Source organism: Podarcis melisellensis (genome assembly GCF_964234715.1).
Source record: "Podarcis melisellensis genome assembly, chromosome: 5".
Lineage (NCBI taxonomy): Eukaryota > Metazoa > Chordata > Lepidosauria > Squamata > Lacertidae > Podarcis > Podarcis melisellensis.
Genome location: NC_138537.1, coordinates 34467526 through 34493796, shown reverse-complemented (window position 1 = coordinate 34493796; position 26271 = coordinate 34467526). Strand labels below are relative to the sequence as shown.

Sequence of the window (26271 nt, the reverse complement as noted above, 5' to 3'; positions counted from 1 at the left end):
AAGTCACCAGATGCTTATATATACTGAGAGGGTGGGGTATTACTCAGAAGGGTGGTGGGAATGGGTAATTGGCTGATAGGTGTGGTAAACCTGTTGATGACTGTTAACAACTGCAATTGGTCTTACAGGAAAAAGCAAGGGGTGAAATAGCTAAAGATGGCTAAAGAGATGCCAGTGATTGAAGCAGGGATCTTCTGGGTCTTCTCCACACAAAGCATGTGCTCCACCATGAAGCTACGATTCTGACTCCAAGCTAGAGAAGAACTTGTGTGGGAAATCTGCAATTCGCACTGCAGATGCACATTTCAAATTTGCATGTCAATCCAAGGTAATTATGAGCTTCAGTAACATCTCTAAGTCTGTAAATGCTGGTTGTCTCATGGCATGTTTAAAAGCTTTTAAAAATCATAAAGTTTTTAGCAACAATTGTCCTTAACCAAAAATGGTTTTATGACAGTATCATAGAAAGGCTGAAAACAAACACTGATGTTACATGATATGGAATTCAACTTAGGTCATTGTTGTCCACTGAATACTCCTTTACCAAATGCAGAGAATCAGACAGTGACTTTTATCATATGTGGTAGACTTGTGATACAGTAAAAACATTTTGGGAATTGATCTATAATGAACTAAAAAAGATGTTTAGATACATCTTCCCCAAAAAATGGGAAGCATTTTTGCTAGGTTTGAGGGGTGAGGAAATTACGAAGATAGACCAAAGACTATTTATGTATGCCACAGTGGCAGCAAGAACTTTATGGGCCCAAAAGTGAAAGTTACAGGAGGTACCTACCATTGCAGAGTGGCAGGCGAAGATGATGGACTTTGCAGAACTGGCCAGACTGACTTGCAGGATTCGAGACCAGGACAATCAGAAATTCCAAAGGGACTGGAGTAAATTTATTGTATATTTGAATAAAAATTGCAAAAATTTGAAGACACTAGCAGGATTGAAATAAATCCTACAGTGTGGACAATAGGTTGAAGATTTTAATTGCGGGATTGGATTTGAAATGGAAAACTGAAAGGAAGGAAGGAAGGAAGGAAGGAAGGAAGGAAGGAAGGAAGGAAGGAAGGAAGGAAGGAAGGAAGTCGTATGCTCAGCAGAGCAGAGAGTTTTTGTGTTTGGTATTGTAATGCTGTAATGCTGAAAATGTTGTTTAAGAAGGAAAATAATAAAAATATATTTAAATGAATACTCCTTTACCAAAAGTGAAAACCTTCCTAAGTGATGGACTGCAACTGACCGTTTTTTGAACATGGACAGTAATTATCAACTCCAAGCACAGCTGTTCAGCATTATGCTGCTACAGAATTTCTACTTTTCCCTCCATCGCATCCCATCTGAGTTCAATAAATGACAGATTTGGAGGCTAGAGAGCATCATACATATATATTAACATGCTATTGAGCTTCTTCAATGAATAGCATTTAACCATCTGGAAAACCCTTTAAATTACCGATCCATGACAAAAAACGGGCTGATCAAAAATGAAGAAAGGGAAGATTGAATACCTGCAGAGACAGGAAGACATCTTAGGAGGGGGGGAAGCCAGTTTGGTGAATGGGGAAACATATTCAGATCTCAGGGATGGGGTACAATAAACATTGCAAAGCCTGCCGAGCAAATTTTAGGTTTGAAACAAGAACAAATTTATTTAAGAAAATAAAAATAATGAGGAGCATCTCAGAAGATAAATTATACTGCCCTTGATGAAACCAGGGGTGGCCAGCTGGCTGTCCCTGAAGCAATTTTGTTCTATATCTTGGCAATGCTTCCAAATTTTAATCACGGTGGTATAAAAAGTTTGATGGCACTTTCACTCATAAGGAAAATAAAGCTGTTTTCAAAAATTATAAAAGATTTATCTACATGTGTGACTTGCAGCATATCATTGCAGGGCACCTTAAACCCCTAATATGTTTGATCCTTTTCATCCTGTGCAGGGCTTCTGCTGATGGGATTTGTTAGGCCCTTAATAGTTATGCAGGTGCCTAGAGAGGAGAAAGGCAAAAGGCAACCACATCCTCTGTGCAAATAAGTGTGCAGGTGTGTACACATTTAAAAGCATAAGAGAGCCTGCTGGTTCAGGCCCCTAATTGTGGTTTCCAGCAACTGATATTCGGAAGCATTACTGCCTCTGACTATTTACATGGGTTAAAAAACCAACAATGTGTGACCTTTCAAACATTCCCCATTCCCCATATAATTATAACTAATTGCAGTGAAGTGTTGCAGAGTTGCATGCTAAAGAAATACAGCGTGGCCTTTGAGCAACAGCAGCTGCATTTGTGAAAAATACCAGTGCAGAGATGCCTCGCAGATGAAAGGGATTACACCGCCAACACTTGTGTGCTTCTAACAGGCATCTATAGCCCAACTAGGGTTTTTAGGCACTTGTATACAGCTTTTAAAAGGACGCGGGTGGTGCTGTGGTCTAAACCATTGAGCCTTGGGCTAGCGGATCAGAAGGTTGGCAGTTTGAATCCCCGCAACAGGGTGAGCTCCCGTTGCTCAGTCCCAGCTCCTGCCAACCTATCAGTTCGAAAGCACGTCAAAGTGCAAGTAGATAAATAGGTACCACTCCAGCAGCAAGGTAAACGGCGTTTCCGTGTGCTGCTCTGGTTCGCCAGAAGCGGCTTAGTCATGCTGGCCACATGACCCAGAAGCTGTCTGAAGACAAACGCCGGCTCCCTCGGCCAATAAAGCGAGATGAGCGCCACAACCCCAGAGTTGTCCGTGACTAGACTTAATGGCCAGGGGTCCCTTTACCTTTTATATAGCTTTTAAGGGTGTTGTTTCTCACAACGATATAAAGACCATTTTGAATGATCATATCTTAGTTTAATAACCCAAGTTATAAACAAAGCTTTTGTCCACATTCTATATGTAGCCACATCAATCCTCCCTTTACATGTTGTTGTTGTTGTTGTTTAGTCATTTAGTCGTGTCCGACTCTCCGTGACCCCATGGACCAGTGCACGCCAGGCACTCCTGTCTTCCACTGCCTCCTGCAGCTTGATCAAACTCATGTTTGTAGCTTCGAGAACATTGTCTAACCATCTTGTCCTCTGTCATCCCCTTCTCCTTGTGCCCTCAATCTTTCCTGGGGAGCTAAATAAGGAAGGCTATCATTAATTATAGTTTCCCATTTCATCTGAACCAGGAAACTATGGTTAAAAGCTTTAGAGCAAGCCAGCCTATTAAACTTGTGGTCTGAAGTTGATTTAATATGATCCTGACTTGTTCCAAAGCCATTAAGTGTCGCTTCCCAGCTCAGACTATATGGGAAGCTATAATTAATGGAAGACTTCCTGGTTTGCTAGTTGAATAGAGCAAAGAGGCTTATTGCATGCAGTCCAAAGGCTTGCTGATATTTATCCAGACATACACACAAGAATCCTGATAACTTTACCGCTCACTGAACTATTATTCCTAGAACACTTGACAAACTACAGTTTCCAGGATTCCATGTACTTTAAAATTTGGTGTGTAGCAGCCAGATGAACAGCAAGGAATAGGATGTGCAGGAACAATCAGGTCTGTGTTTGATGTTCCTTAAAATTTCTAAAGACTGCAGCCACATTCGTGCCATGCATTTAAAGCACTCTGAAACCACTTTCCGCAGCCATGGCTTCCCTCAAAGAATTCTGGGAGCTGTGGTTTGTTAAGTGTGCAGAGAGCTGTTAGGAGACCCCTATGTCCCTCACACAGCTACAGTTCCCAGAGCCGTTCAATAATATGTGCAGTGTGCATATAGCCTGTGTTACCGCTCAAGAACCACAGAGAAGAATCCCTATACTACTTACTTCTTTCTTTCAAACTGAAAACCATTTCCCTCCCCCTGTTAAGATACTTTAGCCTCAGGGCCTGACCTTCGATAGTTGATCCTGTCTCTCATCTTTTTCTGGTTAACGGCGGTGGGAAGGGAAGAATGATGTGTTTTGTAGTGTGTGCTTTCAAGCCATGTGGTCACAGTTTCTCCTCTGTAGCCAGTCCTAGTCTGGGCCCAAGTCCTGGAAATCAGGGTCAGACCTTTAAAGGCTTTCCCACCCTCCATGTTTACACTGGTAAGCGTCTCCCAGCTCGGTATTCTGAGAGATACCCGGATTGTTTTCCCCATGTTTATTTATCTAAGCTGATTGACATGACACAGCATAAGAGTAAGTTATGAAATGGTTATGAGGCAATTGCAGGGCACCTCAGCAGGGATCTTGGCCTCATTAGGATTCCCATCCATGTTCCTGCACAGGGGGCAATTTGACATTGCTGCAAGAAGTTATTGAACCTTTTTTTAACAAATGCAAGCTTTTCTCCTGAGCTAATTCGGGCAGCTAATTGACATTACCTGGGTAATGAGCTTAGGTAATCGTATATTAATCATTCATTATTATTGTTATGACTGTCAATTGATTCGATGTTCGGTACAGTATAACTTTTTGAGTTAAATAACTCTGATTTTAATTGTAATGTTTGATCAGCAAGTCACCAGCTATTCAACTAATAAATGCTTCTTGGCTGTTGCATAATGCCTGGTATCAATCAGGGCTATTTAGCTCTATTTTAATGCAAACAAATATGTTCATTAAGTAAGAGCAAAATGAAAATCCTGGAAGATCTGGCTGTAAAAATGAGTTACTAGGTTGCGCTCCATTTCCCCCCAGTCCAGGTGAACAAGGAAGTTTACACACTGGGTAAGTCGTACTCAGAGTAGACTCATTAAAGTTAATGTGCATAAGTTCAAGGCCACTGATTTCAGTAGGTCTAAAGGTAAAGGTAAGGGACCCCTGACCATTAAGTCCAGTCATGGCCGACTCTGGGGTTGCACGCTCATCTTGCTTTATTGGCTGAGGGAGCTGGCGTACAGCTTCCAGATCATGTGGCCAGCATGACTAAGCATGAAAATGCCGTTTACCTTCCCACCGGAGTGGTACCTATTTATCTACTTGCACTTTGATGTGCTTTTGAACTGTTAGGTTGGCAGGAGCAGGGACCGAGCAACGGGAGCTCACCCCGTCGCGGGGATTCAAACTGCCGACCTTCTGATCAGCAAGTCCTAGGCTCTGTGGTTTAACCCACAGTGCCACCCGCGTCCCTCCTTCAGTAGGTCTACTCTGATTTAAATGGATACAATCAAAACCAGCTTTAGGGTCAAACAAAACATGATGGTAAATGTGTCGCTAGACACACACACACCATGGCAACCACACATCTAGTTCCTCCGTTTCGTTCCAGCATACACCGTTATTGTGATGTCACAATGTCCTGCATCTCCCCATCTCCACTGATGCAGAGCAGGGGTAAATAAACACAGGGCAGTGTGACGCCATAGCACCACACTGCAAGATCCCATGCTTTGCATGCAAAAGGTCCCAGGCTCAATCCCTGGCCTGGAAGGTCGTTTGCCTGGAAAGTTGCCACCTGTCAATGCAGACAGTATTGAGCTGGATAGATCAATGGGCCAACAGTCTTAATTCAATTTAAGTCAATTTCCTTTATGCTCCTCAATGGAATGTTATATATGGAAGTTATATATTTGCCCTTATGTCTAATTTAGCCATGATTGACTTATTGATCGTGATTCAGCTGGTTGTACCAAATGCACTGTTGCTTTCCAGCTGTTCCCTGTCCCAAGACCAAGCTGCATACACCACATAAGTCTTGTGTGTGCTTTTAAAAGGCAGTTTGGCAGATGTCAGGCATTCTATAGGACTATTGGTTAGGTTTAGGTTTATTAAATGTATGTATCACTTCTTACTAAAAAAGCAAATTACAATCCACTACTAATAATACCCACTGTTTCTGGCAAAATAACAGGGAAAACAACCTCTGCCTGGCACTGAAACAATGACAAGGGCAGCACCGGGTTAGCTTTCCTGGGAAGAACGTTCTGGAAACAGGGAGCTATTAAAATCTCTTGATCATATCTCCTATATGGAAGGAAGCTCTATTGAAAGCACTTGGTTTTGTTTCCTTGTAGTGCAGTTAGGACCAGGGCATGGCATACTAAAACTACAGCCAGTGTGGTGTAGTGGTTAAGAGCGGTAGTCTCGTAATCTGGTGAACCGGGTTGGCTTCCCCGCTCCTCCACATGCAGCTGCTGGGTGACCTTGGGCCAGTCACACTTCTTTGAAGTCTCTCAGCCCCACTCACCTCACAGAGTGTTTGTTGTGGGGGAGGAAGGGAAAGGAGAATGTTAGCCGCTTTGAGACTCCTTCGGGTAGTGATAAAGCGGGATATCAAATCCAAACTCTTCTTCTTCTTCTACAGTACTATGACTTCAAATACATTTCAGAGTGAGGATTTGTTCACCCCCACTACATGCCATTTCGAAATGGCTTTGAAATAACAAATAATGCTGAATCCCCCCCACAACAGACTTGAGCCTTCCTTTCTATACAGCTGCACAACCCTGCTCCATGTGGAGACTGGCATTGTATCTGGGTTGGCATTTCCCATTCCAAAGCAACTGTGAGTTGCATCAGCTGCAGTTAGCAAGATGGTCAATCTGCTCCTGAGACTAAACCAAGTAATGAAAAGCAGATAGTCTTCCCATTGTGAAGGTTTTTCATAAGTCTGCCTTTAAGTCACTTACGTCAGACTCAATAGACTGAGCCACACTTATATCTCATGGTTGGTAGGTTCACTCTCCTTGTATTTCCCCCTTAATTTCCCTACTTTTAGAATCTTTCCCAGTAAATTCCTTGTTTGGTTTTTTATAGGTCTTTTGATCATATTTCTTAGAAGATAATTCTTCTGGGTTGTCATAAAGGCTGAGGAGAGTTATTATAGCTGACAAGATGTTCCGCTGGGGACAAATGTTCTTCATTAAGCTGAAGTTCAATTTTCTGCTTATAAACACAACCTTCCTGCAGACTGTGCTTACATGGAAACAACCTTATTTTCATATAGGGGTACCTTTACTTGAGAAGCCCACAGGGTGCTTGGGTGATTTGGCAGTTTTCTCATAAGTATTTCATTTTTCATATCCTTTTATAATTTTAGAAATATCCCTTCTTCAGATGTTTTCTTTGTTCCTAGTCCTAAACTCTCACATTTCCTTCCATTGAAACCATCCCTGTGGAGGCATGACCAGGCATGAATAGCAGCACCGGACAAAAGAGGAAGAGGGAGTTGCAGAGATGAGTAATAGTGCAGATTTATACAATCAGCATCCATAGGTATTTATTTCCTTATTCAGTAGCAAATGACAGGTTGGGGAGCTGGTCTCACCGGACCTCAGGTTGCCTGCACTACTGCTGCATTCAAGGGAGGCACAAGGTGATATTGAGATTGGCATGGGGCAAACACACTGGTGGAAGCACCAGATCGGCTCCAGCAGATTGTATCAGCTGGCATTTGGGAAGCACCACACAATGCACTTTGCAAGACCTGCGCTTAGCACTTCCTTAACACCAGGCATAGGGCTGGCAAAGCTGCTTTCTGCAAAGATCCAGCAGGTTCCACTTATCAGCTGATGGGTGGCACCGTCAACCCTTCTTTCTGTAGGGAGCGGCTGTTCAGTTGAGCTCCCCACAGGTCATCTGGTGTGAGGGGCCTGTGGTTTGGGGAAAACAGCCTCACAGTCCTAACTGGGACCTGTGTTGTACCAAATTAGTCTGGAGGTTCCTTATTTGTTCATCTTTAAGATGCCTATGGTGTTTGCCCTCCTAGGTGTGTGACATCATACTGGGTCATAAGGAAAGGGTTAACTAAGTGTAAAAAGGATTAACCATTGGAACCCAAGGGGAGGAGTTAGAGTTAGAGTTAGAGTTGTTAAAAAGTCAGTCTGGAGTTAGAGAAGGGAGAGGGAGGATAAATCTGTGGGTTTGCCTAGTTTGATGTGAGAGAATCTGTAAAGAGGAGTCAGTCAAACAGTTGGGATAATCAGTTAGAAGGTATTAAGAAGGTATAGGTCGATAAAGAAACTAAGGCTAAGAAACTGACAAGAAAAATTATCTGAAAACATCAACTTGTTAATGCTTATAAAATAAACTTGTTTATTTGGTTTAATGTTAACAACTGTCTGGACTCAGTGCGTACCCGAGAGAAACGGGTTGGTGGCAGCGATGGAAGCGATCACAGTGGTGGCACAGGGATCAATAGACCGTCAAACGTCCGGGGACCCTGTGTGATCGCCACAATGCCACGAGACTCTTCATTGCTCTTGCATGGATTTGCAAATTTAACATTACCATGCAGGGGTCTACAAAAGGGTCCATGTTCTGTGGGTCATTTTATATCGACAGTTTCTAGTGTAGGAAATGCTAGACCTCCAGAAACAGTATCTATGCACAATTGACTTTGGAGTATCTTCCAGGGAATCACTGTTAGAACCAAACCTTCCAAATATAGCTCTAAAAGACTGACAGGTTGACCGATGAAAGGTTCTTTTGAGAGAATGTAATGCATTTTCTCATTCTATCCATTCAAGGAGTAGCCTGTGGGGTCAAACAAGAGATGCTGCTGGGCCATCGCAGCAGGGTTGGAGGGTAAGGAAGAGGGAGATGAGTGGGTGGCCCAAGCAGGCAGTTGGCACAAGTGGGCAGCATAGACATCCCAAGTGAGTGGCATGAGTAACCCAGGTAAGCGACATAGGTGGGTAACCCAGGTGAGCTGCGATGGAATGGTCATGACACACCAGGACAGCTTCTCAGCAACTATCTTGCTCTGCCACCATTTCTCCTCCTTGCCCTCCACTATTAAGGCAGAAGTGGCATCATCAGAGACAGGCAGGCCATATGAATAGGGATGAGTAGGAGGCCTAAGATGTGGGGCAGTTTGGGTGAGCTGTAAGAGGAGGGGATGACAAGGTCTTAAGGGGGTTAAGGGTGGCAAGTAGAGCCAGCAGGAGTGCAGTCACTAGTTCTAAATATTCTGTGTTTTGGCAAACCTTGGATTTCTCATAAGCTTGCTGATGCCTGCCTGCCTCTCTCTCTCTCTCTCTCTCTCTCTCTCTCTCTCTCTCTCTCTCTCTCTCTCTGTGTGTGTGTGTGTGTGTTACTATTTGCCTACATGAGCAATGGCACTCAGAGCCTGGTCATCAGCAGTAGAGGAAATTATTATTTCTCCACAGGTTAGGAGGACTTGTCTGTTAATTCTTAATACAAATATACACCAGATGCTTAAGCATGGGATATAAATGCAGCAGCTGTGATCACTTGAGGCTTCAAGAAAGCAATTGAAGTATTTTCAAGAAGTATCCCTGTCTACCTTGGATAAATATTAGCAATTGCAGTCATCCATCTGATTTTCTCATGGTTGTAAAGATGACCATAAGTATGTGAACAATGAGCCAGGGGATGGAAAAGGAGGAAGTTCCTCCATTAGTAAAATAATAGATAAATTACAGGAACTGTCTGCAAAGAAATATTTCTGGTTATAATTGAGCAGTGGGAACGAATGGAATAGACTAACTTTCACCAACCTGGGGCTCTCCAGATAATGAACTACAACTCCCATCATCCCTCACTATTGGCTGTGCTGGCTGGGGCTGATGGGAGTTGCAATCCTAAACATCTAAAGGGCACCAAGTTGGCAAAGGCTGGTTTAGATTGGTCTAACTTGATAAGAGACAGTTTCCTGTGGCCATGAATAGGACAAAATTGTACCAGGAGCTACCTCCTAGAAAAAAAACCACATAGCTGCAGCGGTAAAAGAGACCCCACACTTGCCAAACCATTCATTTTTAGTAGATACTTTGATATGAAATGAAATTGCCCATTCCCATTCCCCAAATTACCCCCAGTCTTCACATTAATGGGCCAAACACTTTTTTATCCAGGGCTTGAATGCCAGGCCCTACATGATTTGCATTAAGCTTTGCATAAAGGAATAGCTAATTAAAACAACCACCAAGGATAAACATGATGGAATAGGACTATCTTGGGTCATCATCTATTTAAGGCATGGTACTATCAATATTGGGACGCGGGTGGCGCTGTGGGTTAAACCACAGAGCCTAGAACTTGCCGATCAGAAGGTCGGCGGTTTGAAACCCCGCGATGGGGTGAGCTCCCGTTGCTCGGTCCCAGCTCCCGCCAACCTAGCAGTTCGAAAGCACGAAGTGCAAGTAGATAAATAGGTACCGCTCCGGCGGGAAGGTAAACGGCGTTTCCGTATGCTGCTCCGGTTCACCAGAAGTGACTTAGTCTTGCTGGCCACATGACCGGGAAGCTGTACGCTGGCTCCCTCGGCCAATAAAGTGAGATGAGCACCACAACCCCATAGTTGGTCACGACTGGACCTAATGGTCAGGGGTCCCTTTACCTTTACTTAGTATCAATATTTACAAGTCTATCATTAAGGGGAAAAAAGGCGGACATTCAGCCCTTGTATATCAACGGGGAACGGGTGGAGAGGGTGGCGGAATTCAGGTTTTTGGGAGTGACTATCGATCAGGACTTGGAGCGCAAATACCACTGCTCTGGTGAAGAAGGCCCAGCAGAGAATTTATTTCCTCAGACTTTTAAAGAAGAACAATCTGAGTGAGAGACTGCTGGTGTCCTTCTACCGAGGCTCCATAGAGAGCATTCTCACATACTGTATTTGTGCTTGGTTCTCCAGTTGTACAGCTAGGGAGAGGAAGGTGCTCCAGAAGGTCATAACCACAGCCCAAAGGATTATTGGTCATCCTCTCCCATCTTTGGAAGAACTGTACGGTTCCCGTTGTCTTAGGAAAGCAAACAACATCCTGCAGGATTCATCTCACCCGGGATACAGTCTGTTTGCACTACTGCCTTCTGGCAGGAGATATAGAAACATCAAGTCAAGGACAAATAGACTGAAAAATAGTTTCTATCCAAGAGCTGTGGCCTTTTTGAATGCTGTAACTCGATAGTGTGACCTGGGAGTTTGATGGGTGTGGGTGTGGGTGTGGCTGGAATGTGGGTTGTTTGGTTGTTGTTGTTGTTTTGCTTTTGTTGTTTTTAAGGGATGGCATCCAATTTCGTTGCACTTGTGCAATGTTGCACTTGTGTAATGACAATAAAGAATCTATCTATCTATCTATCTATCTATCTATCTATCTATCTATCTATCTATCTATTAAGATCAGTCCAATTCTTTCTAAAACAATTCTTAACAGACCACCAGCAGATATGAGAGCTTGATAACAAGCAGGACAACAAGATGCAAATTAGTATTTAATGAGGGGAAGGGCTGCAGCTCATTTGTAGAGCACATGCTTTGGATGTAGAAGGTCCCAGGTTCAATCTCTGGTTAGGGCTGGAAATGTCCTCTGTCCAAAATCCTGGAGAGCCACTGCCTGTCCGTGTCGACAGTACTGGGCTAGGTGGACCCAATGGTATAGCAGTATAAGCTTCAGCTGTCAGTGGTGTCAGAGCAGGCAAAGGGCCGGGTGCCTGATGGTCTCTAGGAGGACCTGGTCTGCTCTGCAGTCAGCTGGAAGCTCTAACCAGCTTCATGTCTCAGAATTTTCTCACCCTGCAGGAAAGCTGTCACACCTTCAGCTGCAGTTTCCAGCCCAGCAACCCCGTGGCCTATTTATTTCAATGAGCTTGTTAACCAGAAAGTGATCTGAAGAACCATGGATATCTGGAAACGGTTAGGCTTTCAGATGACGCTGTTGGGAATTTAATATAGAAGGAGAGATGCTAGAAATAAAAGAACCTCAAAGCATAGCCAATTTCACAGTGTCAAGGCTAAAAGCAGATGAAAAAATTGCTGGCACAAAAAATATGGAATGATATCATGACAGATGAGGAACTGAGGTAACTGCCAGTGTGTTGCCATGGACTGGCTGGATACAGAGGGGTGTTGGGAGGTTCCAGCAGAGGAACCCCCAAGGGAGGAAGACTTAGAGCCAGGGGATTGGTGTTGGGACAGTGAGGAGAGGCCGGAGCGGGAAAGGGGAGCAGAATAGGAGGAGGAGGAGTTGGAAGCTGAACATAACAGGGTGTAGTGAGGCTATGCAGAGGGCTGTCCAGAATACAAGGCAGAACTGGAGAGATGGGGGGCCAAGAGGCAGAGTGGAGGCAGGCTGTGGAAGAAGCCAGGGACTCTCCCCTTCCTGCTGTGACCAGCTCCCCTCTCCAGAAGAGGAATGAAGAGGGGGGGAGCAGAGACAGACAACATGGAGAAATCTCAGGTTGCTTGGGAAAGACCTGGGAGAGGAGAAGACTTAGGGAGCTTTGGGAAGGTGGGGATCTTCAGTCCTTGCAACTGCCTCACTAGGCAAGACCTGCTGGGAAGAGTTTGTGGATAGAGCGGTTTTGCTTCTTGGAATAGAGAGTTAACTTCACTGACACTCTGTGAAGTATTGCTGACTTGCTCCCGACTCCCGCCTTGACATCTGTCTAGTGGCTAACCTCTTAGACATTTTGCCATGCTGTTCAGGGTAGAAGGAAAACACAAGCAGTTGTGAAAAACTCAGGGTACTGGTAGAAACTGATGGTTGCAAAACTTGTATAAGGACAAAAACATCCCATCTTCCTTTGCTGCTTATGACATATTTCTATGCTGAGGTGGTGAAATATACTCGGAGTCGAGTGTGAATTTCATGCTGTTTATTCAGCTCATAGTAGCAATGAATGAAACTTTCTCCAAAACGTTTAGCTATATATACATTATTTACACAATGGGCCCCGCGTGATTGGCTAATTCCTGGCTGCTCCTGTAGCCTAATCAGGTTGCAGATTCACTTCATCCAGGAGCCAGATTGGCTGCTCCTGCAAGCCAATCAGGTCACTGATTCACTTCCACCTGGAGGTGGATTGGGTGGCTCCTGCAGACCAATCAGACTGCTGCATTCTGGATCCTATTGTTCTAGAATTCAGCTCAGTACATAACAAGTGGACAAGCTTTTTTTCTGTTGGGGGCCACATACAGGCAGTGGATGGAATTCAGAACCAATGATAGGTGGGACATCTTTCTCCCTCTATTGCCTGATTTTTCTTTTCTTGCCACCTGCACAAAATTAGGCTGCAGGCTGCATATATATATATATATATATATATATATATATATATATATATATGCTTTCGTAGATTTTCACGGGTACAGGAATGCAGGTTTTGGTGTCCTCGGGTGTCTTCCCGTGTAAAAGTTGGGGTGTCTAGGCGACGTTTCGACGAGGTCTCACTCGTCATCATTGAAGATGACGAGTGAGACCTCGTCGAAACGTCGCCTAGACACCCCAACTTTTACACGGGAAGACACCCGAGGACACCAAAACCTGCATATATATATATATATATATATATTTCTATACTGCCCTATACCTGAAGGTCTCAGGGCGGTTCACATAATATATCTAGTACATAAAATCAAAACAATAACAACCCAATAAAAAACCCCCAAAGAGCCAGCATTTTAAAAAGAGTATCGGATCAAGTCAGGCAAAGGCCTGATTAAAAAGGAACGTTTTTGTCTGGTGCCTAAAGGTGTATAGTGAAGGCGCCAGGCGAACTTCCCTGGCGAGAGCTTTCCACAGACGGGGAGCCACGGCAGAGAAGGCCTGTTCTCATGTTGGTCTATGGGCTGGATCCAGAGTAAATTAGTTGAACTTAGTTCTCCTTGAATGTAATGGGATATAAGGTAAATCATCAAGAAGACTAACTTGTCACACTGATTTCAATAAAGTCTGTGTTCAAGTAACTTAGACAGGACCCAACCCTATATATGTATTCCTACTCAGATGGACAACATGGAGAAGGGAAGAGGACCATACTCCCTGTCTCCATTCCTCGCTACATGTTGATTGGGTTTCCCATCTCCCATCACAAGAATGGCATTGGACTTGCTTCTGTGTGGCTGCATCCCATCCTGCTCTAGTGATGGTGACTTCCAGATGGGAAGGAACCAGGTTATGTACTCACACCATGTAATTCTTTAGATGCTACAGTTGCAGGCTGATGTCCATCTGCAATAGTGCTCTGGGAACTTAGCAGTGTGTTCTCGGGCCCTAATCGTAACATTTCTCATAAAAACTTGGTGTTAACCAGCTTTGTTTACTAGCAATGTCTGCTCAAGCTTACTGGAGGAAAATTCAACACTATCAAGCCTTTTTCCACTTTCTGTTATGTACCAAGAACTCTACGACTGGGTACCGTAGAGGGTATAATAATATGTTAATCAAAAACGGTATGCTATCTCTCTAAACCAAAGATGGATTTCTTTTGTCAAACATCCAGGTACTTTCCAGGGAGTTATTAGAGATATTTAAGCAGATTGGTTATGGTTTTAAGGTAAAGAGAATTGATGCAATGAAACAGCAATTTGAAGCAAGGATTTACAAGCTGAAGGGAGTGCAGGAAGGAGGATCACAATCTGCTAGCGGTGCAGGCAAAATTTAAGACAAGAAACCTGCCATTGGTTTACTGAAGGCTACTTTTCCCAGAGCTAGAATACACTATGTGATGGCCTGGGAATCCGATTCAGAGGCTGAACCGGAGGAATCCCAGCCTGCACAGGAGTCCCCGCCTCCAGGGCCGGCTGAACTGGGGCAGGGCCTTGATTCTGAAGCGCCTGCACCTGTGCCGGATCCTCAGGAGCAGGCACCAGGTGAATCCACTCTTGCTCCGGAGGTGGTTGAGGACTGAGTGCCTACAGGTGAGTCTCCCCCTGGGTCCAGTAACCCTTCGGCCTCTCCTGAACTGCAGAGGCTCAGGGCAGAGAGGCGAAGGGAACTGGTTTCTCCCAGGAGGAGTGCTCGCCTTAAGGCCAGGAGAGGCGGGTCTCCTGGGGGCCGGGGCCGCCCCTGGCCTCAGAGAAGATAAAGGCCAGTCAGCCCAGTCCCAGGTTGCGGGAGCAACGTCGTTGATGAGCTGTTTCGGCCAGCACCCAGTCCTGTTTCCCCCAGAGTTCCTGTCCTTGCCCGGCTTCCCGCTGTGGACCCCGCTTCGCCCAAGGAGGACTGTCTGCCGACCCTCAACTCAGGTCCTGGACCTCGCTCCACGGTAACCTCCCCCCTGGACCAGCACACACTACTCACATTGTTTTAGCACTTTTTAATCCTCCTATTGTCCCCTGAATGCCAAAGAGTAACAAGCAAAATATATCAGGCATCACAGATGCTTCAGGGCTCAACCAGATAGGCTCTGTTGGGAGCTGACACTGACAAGTCTGCTAGGATATGGCAATAAGTAAAGGTAAAGGGACCCCTGACCATTAGGTCCAGTCATGACCGACTCTGGAGTTGAGGCGCTCATCTCGCTTTATTGGCCAAGGAAGCTGGCATACAGCTTCCGGGTCATGTGGCCAGCATGACTAAGCCACTTCTGGCGAATCAGAGCAGCACACGGAAATGCCGTTTACCTTCCCGCTGGAGTGGTACCTATTTATCTACTTGCACTTTGACGTGCTTTCGAACTGCTAGGTTGGTGGGAGCAGGGACCGAGCAACGGGAGCTCACCCCGTCACGTGGATTCGAACCGCCGACCTTCTGATCGGCAAGTCCTAGGCTCTGTGGTTTAACCCACAGCGCCACCCACGTCACTTGGATGTGGCAATAGCATGTTCAAAACGGCTATTTATAGCCACCACCATCATGGTGGTTCAATTTGAAGATGAAGCAGAGTGAAAGTATGTAAAGAGTGGGGGGAGTATGGTGGCTGGGTGTACAATACTTCTTTGGAGATACAATAGGATGTTGGTCACACAGCACAAAACAGAACTTGAGCAAAAGTGCCATCAGGGTTACAGCAGTCTTTCGCCAAGTTCATAGCCATTCCTTTCACAAGTTATGCAGTAGGTGGCGCTTGCAGACAGCATAAAACATTTGTGGTCTATGACCATCTCTTGCCCTACAAAAGTGGTGATTTTTTTAAAATAGACATCAATCTGCTTCAGCCGTCATGATCATTCTGCAGGGAAAACACTGATGGGCAGGGGAAAGACATAAAACTCGTGTGTTGAGACATTTCGAAACAAAATACGGCATGCACCACCAAAGTACTTTCCATGTAGGAAGAATCACAAACATCTAAAGCAGCAGCATTGGATTTTTCAGATGATGAGTTGCCTGGATTTATCTTGAGGGCTGCGATTACACTTCTAGCTCCAGATCAGGTTGCCACATCAAAATAGTAACAATCAGCAATCAGCTGGGCTTGGCTCAGCTGCTGGATCCCAGTTGAGATGAGGAAGGAGAGATACACCGGTGTATCTCAGGCTGAACTGAGCCTGGTGGATTTTAGGCTGATGAAAGCCCTGAAAAGGGGGCTTTCTGGGGGTGTTGCAGGACCAGAGAGTGGGGAACCCAGGCTGAATCCTTAGCCAGTTGAGTTTCGGTGTGTGATGCAGCAACCCAGCATAAATTAAGCTGGCAGAAAGGTTGGTGTAACAACTATTTAAAAAGCTTGTTTTCCCTCTGCCAGGCTTAGGGCCAGGCTAGCTTAGACAGCAGTAGCTCCGCTTCTGAACAGAATCTGGATCTGGTGTAACTTCACCTGGGATTAATTTACACTGTCCTGCTTTACACCAGCTGTTTGTATATAGAGTTACTCCCTGATTCTGGATGTGCATGATTGTGTGGATCTTTTAGCTTGTACAGATGATTAAGCAATGCGTGCCAACCCTATTTTCCCAACACATTTAAGAATATTTATTTAGTTACTTCCTTGCTGTTTTTTAAAAAGGGGGGGTTATGGGCCCATACACTCATCAATAAATTCTAGGGCATGTCCCAGCTTCAGCCATATTGGAAAATTATCAATAGGATAATATAAAATGATTACAAAAAATAAAAATCGAACAATTGTGCAATGAATTGAGCAATGAATTGCTCAATGCTCAGGTGCCAAAATAACTCAGCTGTGGATGCTATATCCATTGAGCGGTGTTGGTGAGGGGCAGGGAGGAATCCCTTGCTCCATCTTTGGCAGCAAAATGTGTTGGGCTGACCCTCTATCCTCCACTCTCTTCCCTTTCCCTATTCCAGCTGTCAACTTACAAATACTACCATCTTGACTATCATCCCAGACTCCCATCACCTACCCTCAACATTCTACATACCAATCCACCTTCCCCCTGCCCCAAAGCCCAGACCCAAACCCAAACATGGCTCATTACAAAAGAACTGATTTTTAGCAATTTTCATATTATATTGATCATGTTGACGCATGTTGATCATGTTGTGTTGCAGTTATTTTATAAGTGGCTTGGAATTTTTCTCATTCTCTCTCTCTCAGACACACACACATGAAGAAAAGATAAACTGCTGCCTTCTCTGAGCCATTTGAAAGGATGGGCTCACAATCTAATCATCAGAATAAGACATCTCCCAAGGGCTTCATCGGTGAAAATATCGCTCCTGTTCTCCTGTGCGATTGCAATGTCTTCTCTGTTTTTTTACACTGCTTTTACAAATTTGCAACTGCATAACTGAGCCCAGTTCAGATTAATGTGCTTCTCAGCTAATGGAGCTGAAATATTTATAAGTAAACTTTTAAACAAAGAAACGGCTTTGTAGGTGATACCAGGAGGGGGAATACTAAGTTCTTTCAGCGGATGCTGTGCTATTGAATGCTTCAGTGTCTGCATGAGACCATGATCGCTGCATTGCCTGGCTTGCGTTTCCCTGGAATTTCCTATCCTTACTGGGTCGTGGGACAATACACATTGTGATATAGGGACATTGTCCACTGTATGGATTGTGAGCAAGACACCTCACCACTGCTGCTTTCTCCAGATGATCCTTGGGAGACAAGCATGTGTGCTTTCAGCATATTGAAAGTGCTAGAGGGTACAGGAAAGTACAGAAGGTACTGTCTGGACAGGCTCCAGCCAGTGTGGAATTTGATTTGGCATGCCTAGTGAGGAATTTACATATATCCTTGCCAAGCAAGCAAAAAGCCGAGTTGAGGCTTCTGCTCAAGAGGTTTAGAATGAAGAAGCAAAATAAAACTGATCAATTGTTCTATGTAAGAGCCATTTTTCACTCATCCCTTGTATCCTGTTTTTGTTGTGGTTTGCGTTTACCTATACAACTTTATTTATAACTTCTCAGACTTTCTTTACCTAAAGCCTGTCAATCGTATGTAGGCTACTAATACACTTTTTCGAACTGGAACTGATGTGTGCATTCATGAACACTATACATGATGAAGCTGAAATATAAAATCAAGACAATAGAAAAAGTATAATGAAAACGATTGGAAGTTTTTTATAGAAGACTTTATTGGATAAGACGTGATGTATAAATATTTGGCTTTCTTTTTCAATTCACATTTTCTTGCTACTGTTAAACTCTTTTTTGTCCTTCTTTTCTTTTTTTTCTTTTTTGTGCTTAACTCTGTTGTACTTACCTTTATTGTATGATTGTATTTTAAATTGTATTTTAAATGAATAAAGATGATAAAAAAGAAGAAGAAGCTGAATCTTCCCTCTTTTATATTCAACTATACCACTTCATGGATGCACAGGCCCTGAAACAATTGTTCTACTACAAAATGAAAAGGAAGGAAAACATTGCACCCAACAACCTCTTGGTTATATGGGAACCAACATGGAGCCAGATGTTTTGGCAGATGGGGAGCAATCACCTAGCATCAGCCTCATGTCCCCTCCTTTCCCTTTCCCTGTCACATCTAGAGTTACTCAGCAGGTGACATCCTTGTGCTTTTCCACCCATGTTCCGATTCCATTGGGACTGGAAAACTCGGTGTGAAATAGGAGCAGTCAAGAGGCTGTTGATTGTCACATCCCATTTAAAGCAAATTGTTTCTACCAAATAATCCTGGGAACTGTAGTTTGCTTCTCACAGAGTTAGAATTTCCAGCACCCATAACAAACTACCTTTCCCAGGATTGTGGAAGGCGTTTTGCTACAGTCCTGATGGCCAACAAACAAAGGCAGCAGAATCCACTGAAAACGGCCGCGGTTGTAAACTGCCTTGAATCTGCTCGATGTGCAACCACAACACAGTGTATGTTTTCCTGGGTAGATAGTAACCATTCACCTGTTACCGTGGTACCTCGGGTTACATATGCTTCAGGTTACAGACTCTGCTAACCCAGAAATAGTACCTCGGGTTAAGAACTTTGCTTCAGGATGAGAACAGAAATCATGCTCTGGCGGCATGGCGGCAGCAGGAGGCCCCATTAGCTAAAGTGGTGCTTCAGGTTAAGAACAGTTTCAGGTTAAGAACGGACCTCCGGAACAAATTAAGTACTTAACCTGAGGTACCACTGTACATAGTTAGCTGCTGTAACAGACGTAACTCAACAGAGAGTTACAAAGGCAAGCAATGCCAAATAAGCATTGTGAGCACCTAGAAAGGAATGCTGTGATCACCAATAGTCAGCATGGATTTCTGAAAAATAAGTTATGTCAGACTAACCTGATCTCGTTTTTTTGACAGAATTACAACCCTGGTAGATGAAGGGAATGCAGTGGATGTAGCCTACCTTGATTTCAGCAAGGCATTTGACAAGGTGCCCCATGATATTCTTGTAAAGAAGCTGGTAAAATGTTGTCTTGTCTATGCTACCACTCAGTGGATTTGTAACTGGCTGACTGACCGAACCCAAAGGGTGCTCATCAATGGTTCCTCTTCATCCTGGAGAAGAGTGACTAGTGGGGTGCCGTCTTGGGCCCGGTCTTATTCAACATCTTTATCAACGACTTGGATGATGGACTCAAGGGCATCCTGATCAAATTTGCAGATGACACCAAACTGGGAGGGGTGGCTAACACCTCAGAGGACAGGATCACACTTCAAAACGACCTTGACAGATTAGAGAACTGAGCCAAAACAAACAAGATGAATTTTAACAGGGAGAAATGTAAAGTATTGCACTTGGGCAAAAAAAATGAGAGGCACAAATACAAGATGGGTGACACCTGGCTTGAGAGCAGTACATGTGAAAAGGATCTAGGAGTCTTGGTTGACCACAAACTTGACATGAGCCAACAGTGTGATGCGGCAGCTAAAAAAGCCAATGCAATTCTGGGCTGCATCAATAGGAGTATAGCATCTAGATCAAGGGAAGTAATAGTGCCACTGTATTCTGCTCTGGTCAGACCTCACCTGGAGTACTGTGTCCAGTTCTGGGCACCACAGTTCAAGAAGGACACTGACAAACTGGAACGTGTCCAGAGGAGGGCAACCAAAATGGTCAAAGGCCTGGAAACGATGCCTTATGAGGAACGGCTAAGGGAGCTGGGCATGTTTAGCCTGGAGAAGAGGAGGTTAAGGGGTGATATGATAGCCATGTTCAAATATATAAAAGGATGTCACATAGAGGAGGGAGAAAGGTTGTTTTCTGCTGCTCCAGAGAAGCGGACACGGAGCAATGGTTCCAAAGTACAAGAAAGAAGATTCCACCTAAACATTAGGAAGAACTTCCTAACAGTAAGAGCTGTTTGAGAGTGGAATTTGCTGCCAAGGAGTGTGGTGGAGTCTCCTTCTTTGGAGGTCTTTAAGCAGAGGCTTGACAACCATATGTCAGGAGTGCTCTGATGGTGTTTGCTGCTTGGCAGGGGGTTGGACTCAATGGCCCTTGTGGTCTCTTCCAACTCTATGATTCTATGATTCTAAGGTGAGATAAAACTTAAAGATCAAGACACTTTCCACATCACATTTTCTTGCCACCAGTGCATACTGATGTAAAATATACCTATCTGAAAAATAAATTATAGTGTGGATTACAGAACTATTTCATGCATCCAGAATCATTTATACACAATATTAAGTACTTCACTTTAGTTGTCACTAAAAAGTTAATTGTGGGGAGCATTACTAAATTGCATTTCTGTTATACTTTCAGTATGTTATGTTTGTGGGGAGCGAGGAGAACCTTTCCCTTAGATGGCAAATAGGTGGATATAAGATTAAGTGATACACCTTGGTGCTTGACTAGCTCCTGTGTCCTACACTGATGGGAATTCATTCTGGGATATGCTGGTTAATGAGAACTACAGACTACAATGCTAATTCGGTCCCAGTGTTCCCTAGCAGGTGCCTCAGTTGCAGATGCTTTTTGTCAGGCTGCATGAATTGTTTGAGAAGTGAAGGGAAAATTACTTAGGGCTGCATGTTGTGTTGAAACTTGGTCAGCAATCATTGATACAGGGCTCAGAGGGAGACATATTTTCTTTCAGCTTATGAAAATGAACAACCATGGCTTGCTCTAATGCTTGGAACAAGAGTGGTGGCTACTATAAATCTTTCAGGATAATAGGATGCAGTTCTGATCAAACCCCTGGAGGCAATTTTCTTCCTTAGTTAGGAAGGAGTGTAAGGAAGGTATGAAGCGCTGTGAGGAACAATGCTGTTGTATATCTTGAGCTTTACATGACAGCTTTCATGGAATGGGCAGTACAGTGGTACCTCGGGTTACAAACGTTTCAGGTTACAGACGCTTCAGGCTACAGACTCTGCTAACCCAGAAATAGTACCTTGGGTTAAGAACTTTGCTTCAGGATGAGAACAGAAATCGTGCGGCGGCAGTGGGAGGCCCCATTAGCTAAAGTGGTACCTCAGGTTAAGAACAGTTTCAGATTAAGAACGGACCTCCAGAACGAAGTAAGTTCTTAACCTGAGGTACCACTGTACTGCTGGACAGAGCTATTGGCTTTGAAGGTTCTTAGAAGGTTTAACAAACCACGGCAGATAATGGCCCACTTAGTGACCTGCATCTTTAAGACACAAACTACCACCTAAATCAGGAGCAGACAACCTTTTTCAGTCTGGGGGTTGGGTGGTGGGTAGAAGCTGCGGCAAAAGTAGGCAGGATCAGTAGCAGTTGGCTCCGCTGATGCACCATGCTGACTTTCGGCATCGTCCATCAGCTTGATTTGCCATTCTTCTTTGGTCGGGGTTTCCTCTTCCTTCCGTCTCTGGGCTAGTAGCATCCGAGCGGCCATTGTAGCATATGTGACCAGTTTCCTCTGATCTTTGGGATCGTGGTACCTATAATTCCTAATAAAAAGCTTCTGGTTTTTTAGCAAAGGTTATTTTAAACATTTTTTTCATTTCATTATATATCATTTCCCAGAATTTTTTTGTTGCATTACAATTCCATTTACCTTCTTTCCCTTTACATTTCCAACATATATTGGTACTTGTTCTATACATTTTTGCTAATTTTACTGGGGTTAAGTAGGTCCTCTGCATCTTTCAATAGAATCGTTGTGAAGCGAACCAACAAATCTGCAGCACTTTCTAAGCTGTCTTTGTAGAAGCAGCAAAATGCCTCGGAATTCAATTTCCCTCTTAACTTTTTTTGCTGTAGACTAAAATCCACGAGGCACCTTTAGCAGCTTAAACAGCACAAAACAGCATGTTCCAACTGTTCCCCCACACCTGAAATAGCGGTGAAAAAATGAAAGTTATAATCACTTAACTCAAAAGCAATTCCTGCTGCCAGTATCATCATCATCATCATTAAAGCCTTCTGGTTGAAAAGATCTACTCTTACAGAGAATAAACTGGAATGTCAGGCAATCCAATCCAGAACACCATTAAATACTGCTAGGATTTAAGATGATTTATGACTTACCTCAGACAACCAAGGCAGACATACTATCACAGGAGTTTAAGATTAGGGCATTAACCTTATGTGCTTCAGTAGGAACAAACTACTTTAAATTCAAGTACTATGACTGAAACTGAATTATCTGGCTGTCCTAAAAATTAACTCTGAGATTTTCTGTCCACTCAGCAGAGTCATACACACAGCACTTAACACCAGGTATGGTACACTAGATTACGCAACAATATATTAAAGATGACTGAAGTTGGATCCTGGATTCCATACAAGTGAAATGGCAAAAAATAAAAGACTCCCAAGATTTGCAGTTTTGCACCACTGATATTCTACCACCCAATTCATATTAGCAGCACACTGTAAACATCTCAAGATTAGGATGAAAGAGTCAGATTGGTGTGCTGTGTGAGTGACGTTCCTTCCCTTACAAACAGTCCTCCAGCCTCTTCAAAACAGTACTGCTATTTTGCAGCAATAGAAGCTCCTTCAGGATTTTGCGGCTGACTCAAAGCTACAAACGTCCGCTGATTTAAAAGAAAGAAGGGAAGGTAATTTCTGAAGTTAAAACCAACCCCAATAGTAAGTGGTTTCCAAGGTATCAAATTTCATGCAAAATGTAGGTGTTTGCAGGGGGCTTGACAAAAGAGCAGAATTGTACTTTGTAAATAAAAAAGTTTTGCAATTAATAATGTAATGGGTTGTGTTCTGTTCATAAGACAAAAAGGTGTATTTTATGCAGAAAGAAAATATGTAGGTTGAGCCTTTCTATATTTTGATTTTATTATTATTATTAATATTATTATTATTATTATTCATACAGGCTAAACTTCAGACACAAATATTCCTTGCAGGAAAGATGAAGTTAATCTTTGTGGTCATAGTTTGCATTTTGGTGAACACACAAACAGGTAACTTTATTGCAATAGATATATATTGTTTCAAACCCCCTCCCATCAGTTACTTTCTTCATTGCAATATGCTTGGAATATGATACAGCATTCAAATATAATGAATGTTTAATTTCCCGATGTGTAGTGAGAGTTGAAACATATTATTCTTTTATTACAGTATTTTGAAAACCAGAAACTTAGCTGCTTATTAGTTTTGTGGTGACGGAGTAGCAGCTCTTTGTAAAACTTTGACTTTTCACTGAGTGGCTGATGATGAATTTCTTCCCTAATTACAGATGCCAGACCGATCGAGGATGAAGAAGGTAAAGGGATTTTGTTTGTTTGTGGTTGTCTCGCTCAATCCCATCTCTAGTTTGTCTAAAAATGGGAATTCTTGCAAATGTGAAGTTTGATCAAATGTCAGAGGAGATTTGAAAGAAACTGAGTCGCATCAGACACCCCCAAGAAAACATCAATTCAACATTTAGTAGGAACAGGAACTAAAACCTGCAAATGCCAAAATTACAAACACACATAAAGGTTTTCCTTTTTAAGAAACTGTTCGCAAGGCAGAATGTAAATCACCATATGAAATAGCACAAATTGCAATGATACTGAATTAATAACAATTAGGATGGCTGCAGCACTCCTGAATCCGGAGTTGCAGATGTGAAACAGTGCTGCCTCCATCTAGTTTCTGAAGCTAGAACTTTGCATCCCGGAATTGGGTCTCCATGGAACCAGTTGCAGTCAGACAGATGGCCATTGATTCCCCTGGCCAGAGCACATTAATCAAATTGGCAGCACAGTGTTGATTAAAGCTAAATTATATGGCCCCATCCAGCTGAACTTGAAATTTAAGTATTATGTAGCACTATTCACTCTCCTAGGGTTATTTGGATTTATATACCATGCTTCAAAGGCCCACCATGGATTCTATGACTTCATATTTCAATGTTTCGGGGTCTGGTTGCTTTTTCTTTCAATCTCCCCAAACATTTGAGGCAATCAGGAGGAGGAGAAAAGCAGCATTCAACACAATGAGAAGCATATTCATGTAGCAGAAACACTCCCTCCGCCCCAACCTGGTGTGTATAAAACTGGAGTGTGGCCTCTGGTAGCACTTTTATACATAAAGAAACTGTGATTTAAGAGGAGACCTTGGAAACTGCATGGAATTTCCATTTACTTCATAGTTTTGGTAAAAGGATCACCCAGCCTTCTCAACAGGTGGTGCTAGTTGCCTGGTGAGAAAAAACACTAGAGGTTCCATGTTCTCTTTAAATTGTAAAAAGCACTGGATGTTGCCAGAGATTTAGGGCCTATTTTTATTTCTTTTAAAGATAGCTGTGGCCAATATTCAAAAGCAGCTAATCTTTGGACCAATATGGTAGTGGGCCCTGAAGACCTTCCTTCATCTCCATGGCTACCTTTAATGGATGCCACATATAGCTTGTGATGTCAGGGCAACTTCTCATACTAACTAATCAGCACATCCCCTCTGCAGCGACTGTTTTCCTGTTGTACCTTCTCTCTCACTCGCTTCACGAGGACGTAGCTCTAAACAGCAGCTTAAAATACTTTGAATATGTTGGGAAACAGATGCAAGCATCATACTGTTTATTAAGGCAACTGTGCTAAAGGGTAGCAGCAGCCCCATTCAGGGAATGCGACTAAAATGTATTTGTTTAGGTAGCATGAGTCTTCAATCATAAATGTCTTGGTTATCGGGGGAGGAAAGAACCTCATGCATATTTTGTTTTAGACCCCTACAGACAGCCTGCAAACATGCCCTACTGGCCTTTCACGACCAACGATTTCTGGGCATATGTGGAATACTTCCGGATCTTAGGAGCATACCATAGAATCAATGAGATGGCCAGGACCTTCTTTGCTCATCAACCTCTTGGAAGTAGTCTTGGATATCATGTCCCAGATCATGAGCACTAACTCACTTGGCGATTCCCAACAATTTCCAATACCAACGGATCACCAGAATTGCTTTTCTAACAACTGTGTTATTCCACTGCTTCTTTTATATCAAATACGTAACTTCTGTTCCTGGTACTTCTAATGTTAATCTTAGTGTGGCCTCTTTTTTACTAGAATATATATACTTACTATTTACCTTTTTTGCAAGCAGAATAAAGAATTATTTAATTCTAATGCTGTTTTCTCTAGAGCCTCATGTATCCATAGTTCTATAAATCTGTGTGATGACATTGCATGCGTCTATGATTAGGAACACAGTATGGTTCTAAACCACTGCACCTAGGGCTTGCCAATTAGAAGGTTGGCAGTTCAAATCCCCGCGATGGGGTGAGCTCCTGTTGTTTGGTCCCAGCTCCTGCCCACCTAGCACTTCAAAAGCACAGTGCAGGCAGATAAATAGGTACCACTCTGGCAGGAAGGTAAATGGTATTTCCGTGCACTGCTCTGGTTTGCCAGAAGCTGCTTAGTCATGCTGGCCACATGACCTGGAAGCTGTCTGTGGACAAACACCGGCTCCCTCGGCCTATAGAGCGAGATGAGTCGTTCGTGACTGGACCTAACAGTCAGGGGAACCTTTTTACCTATGGTTCGGGAAACAGCATCTCAAAAAGGATGTTGCAGAGTTTGAAAAGAGCAACTAAGATTAGTGCTATGAGAAACTGAATCCTTTTAGTTTAGAAAAAAAAGGTGAGGGTGGACATGACAGAAGAATATAAAATGATGCATATGTGGAGGAAGTTTTTCTCCTTTTCAAATAATGCTAGATCCAGGCGTCATCCAATGAAGTTGGAGATTTAGAACAGATAAAAAGAATTGGTTGTCACTCACACAGTGCATGGTTAAAGTATAGAAGCTGCTACGACAAGATATGACGGCTAAAACTGTTTTTAAAGGAGATTAGACTAATTTGTAGAAGATAAGTCTGTCCATGGCT

General features: G+C 43.3%; 1 protein-coding gene across 7 annotated transcripts; it reads left to right on the top strand.

Moving 5' to 3' along the window:
• The first annotated feature begins 255 nt into the window (after positions 1-255).
• OTOS (otospiralin) lies at positions 256-25623 on the top strand. 7 transcript variants are annotated; one of them, XM_081910650.1, is made up of 4 exons: positions 256-328; positions 23276-23363; positions 23642-23668; positions 25111-25623. In XM_081910650.1, exons 2-4 carry the CDS (start codon positions 23312-23314, stop codon positions 25293-25295), a joined length of 264 nt encoding a protein of 87 aa, XP_081766776.1. In that variant the 5' UTR covers positions 256-328; positions 23276-23311; the 3' UTR covers positions 25296-25623. The 7 variants fall into 7 exon arrangements, with proteins under 7 accessions (XP_081766776.1, XP_081766778.1, XP_081766773.1 ...); XM_081910652.1 differs by lacking the exon at positions 256-328 and adding an exon at positions 6055-7185 and having other exon boundaries at positions 23307-23363; XM_081910647.1 differs by lacking the exon at positions 256-328 and adding an exon at positions 17854-17886.
• Positions 25624-26271: the final 648 nt, after the last annotated feature.

Bases quoted from the DNA above. Each gene is read 5' to 3' on its own strand.
- OTOS (XM_081910650.1), top strand. From the start codon at position 23,312: ATGAAGTTAATCTTTGTGGTCATAGTTTGCATTTTGGTGAACACACAA. The intron at 23,364-23,641 runs GTAACTTTATTG...CCCTAATTACAG, and splicing joins TTTGGTGAACACACAAACAG to ATGCCAGACCGATCGAGGAT. The intron at 23,669-25,110 runs GTAAAGGGATTT...ATTTTGTTTTAG, and splicing joins ACCGATCGAGGATGAAGAAG to ACCCCTACAGACAGCCTGCA.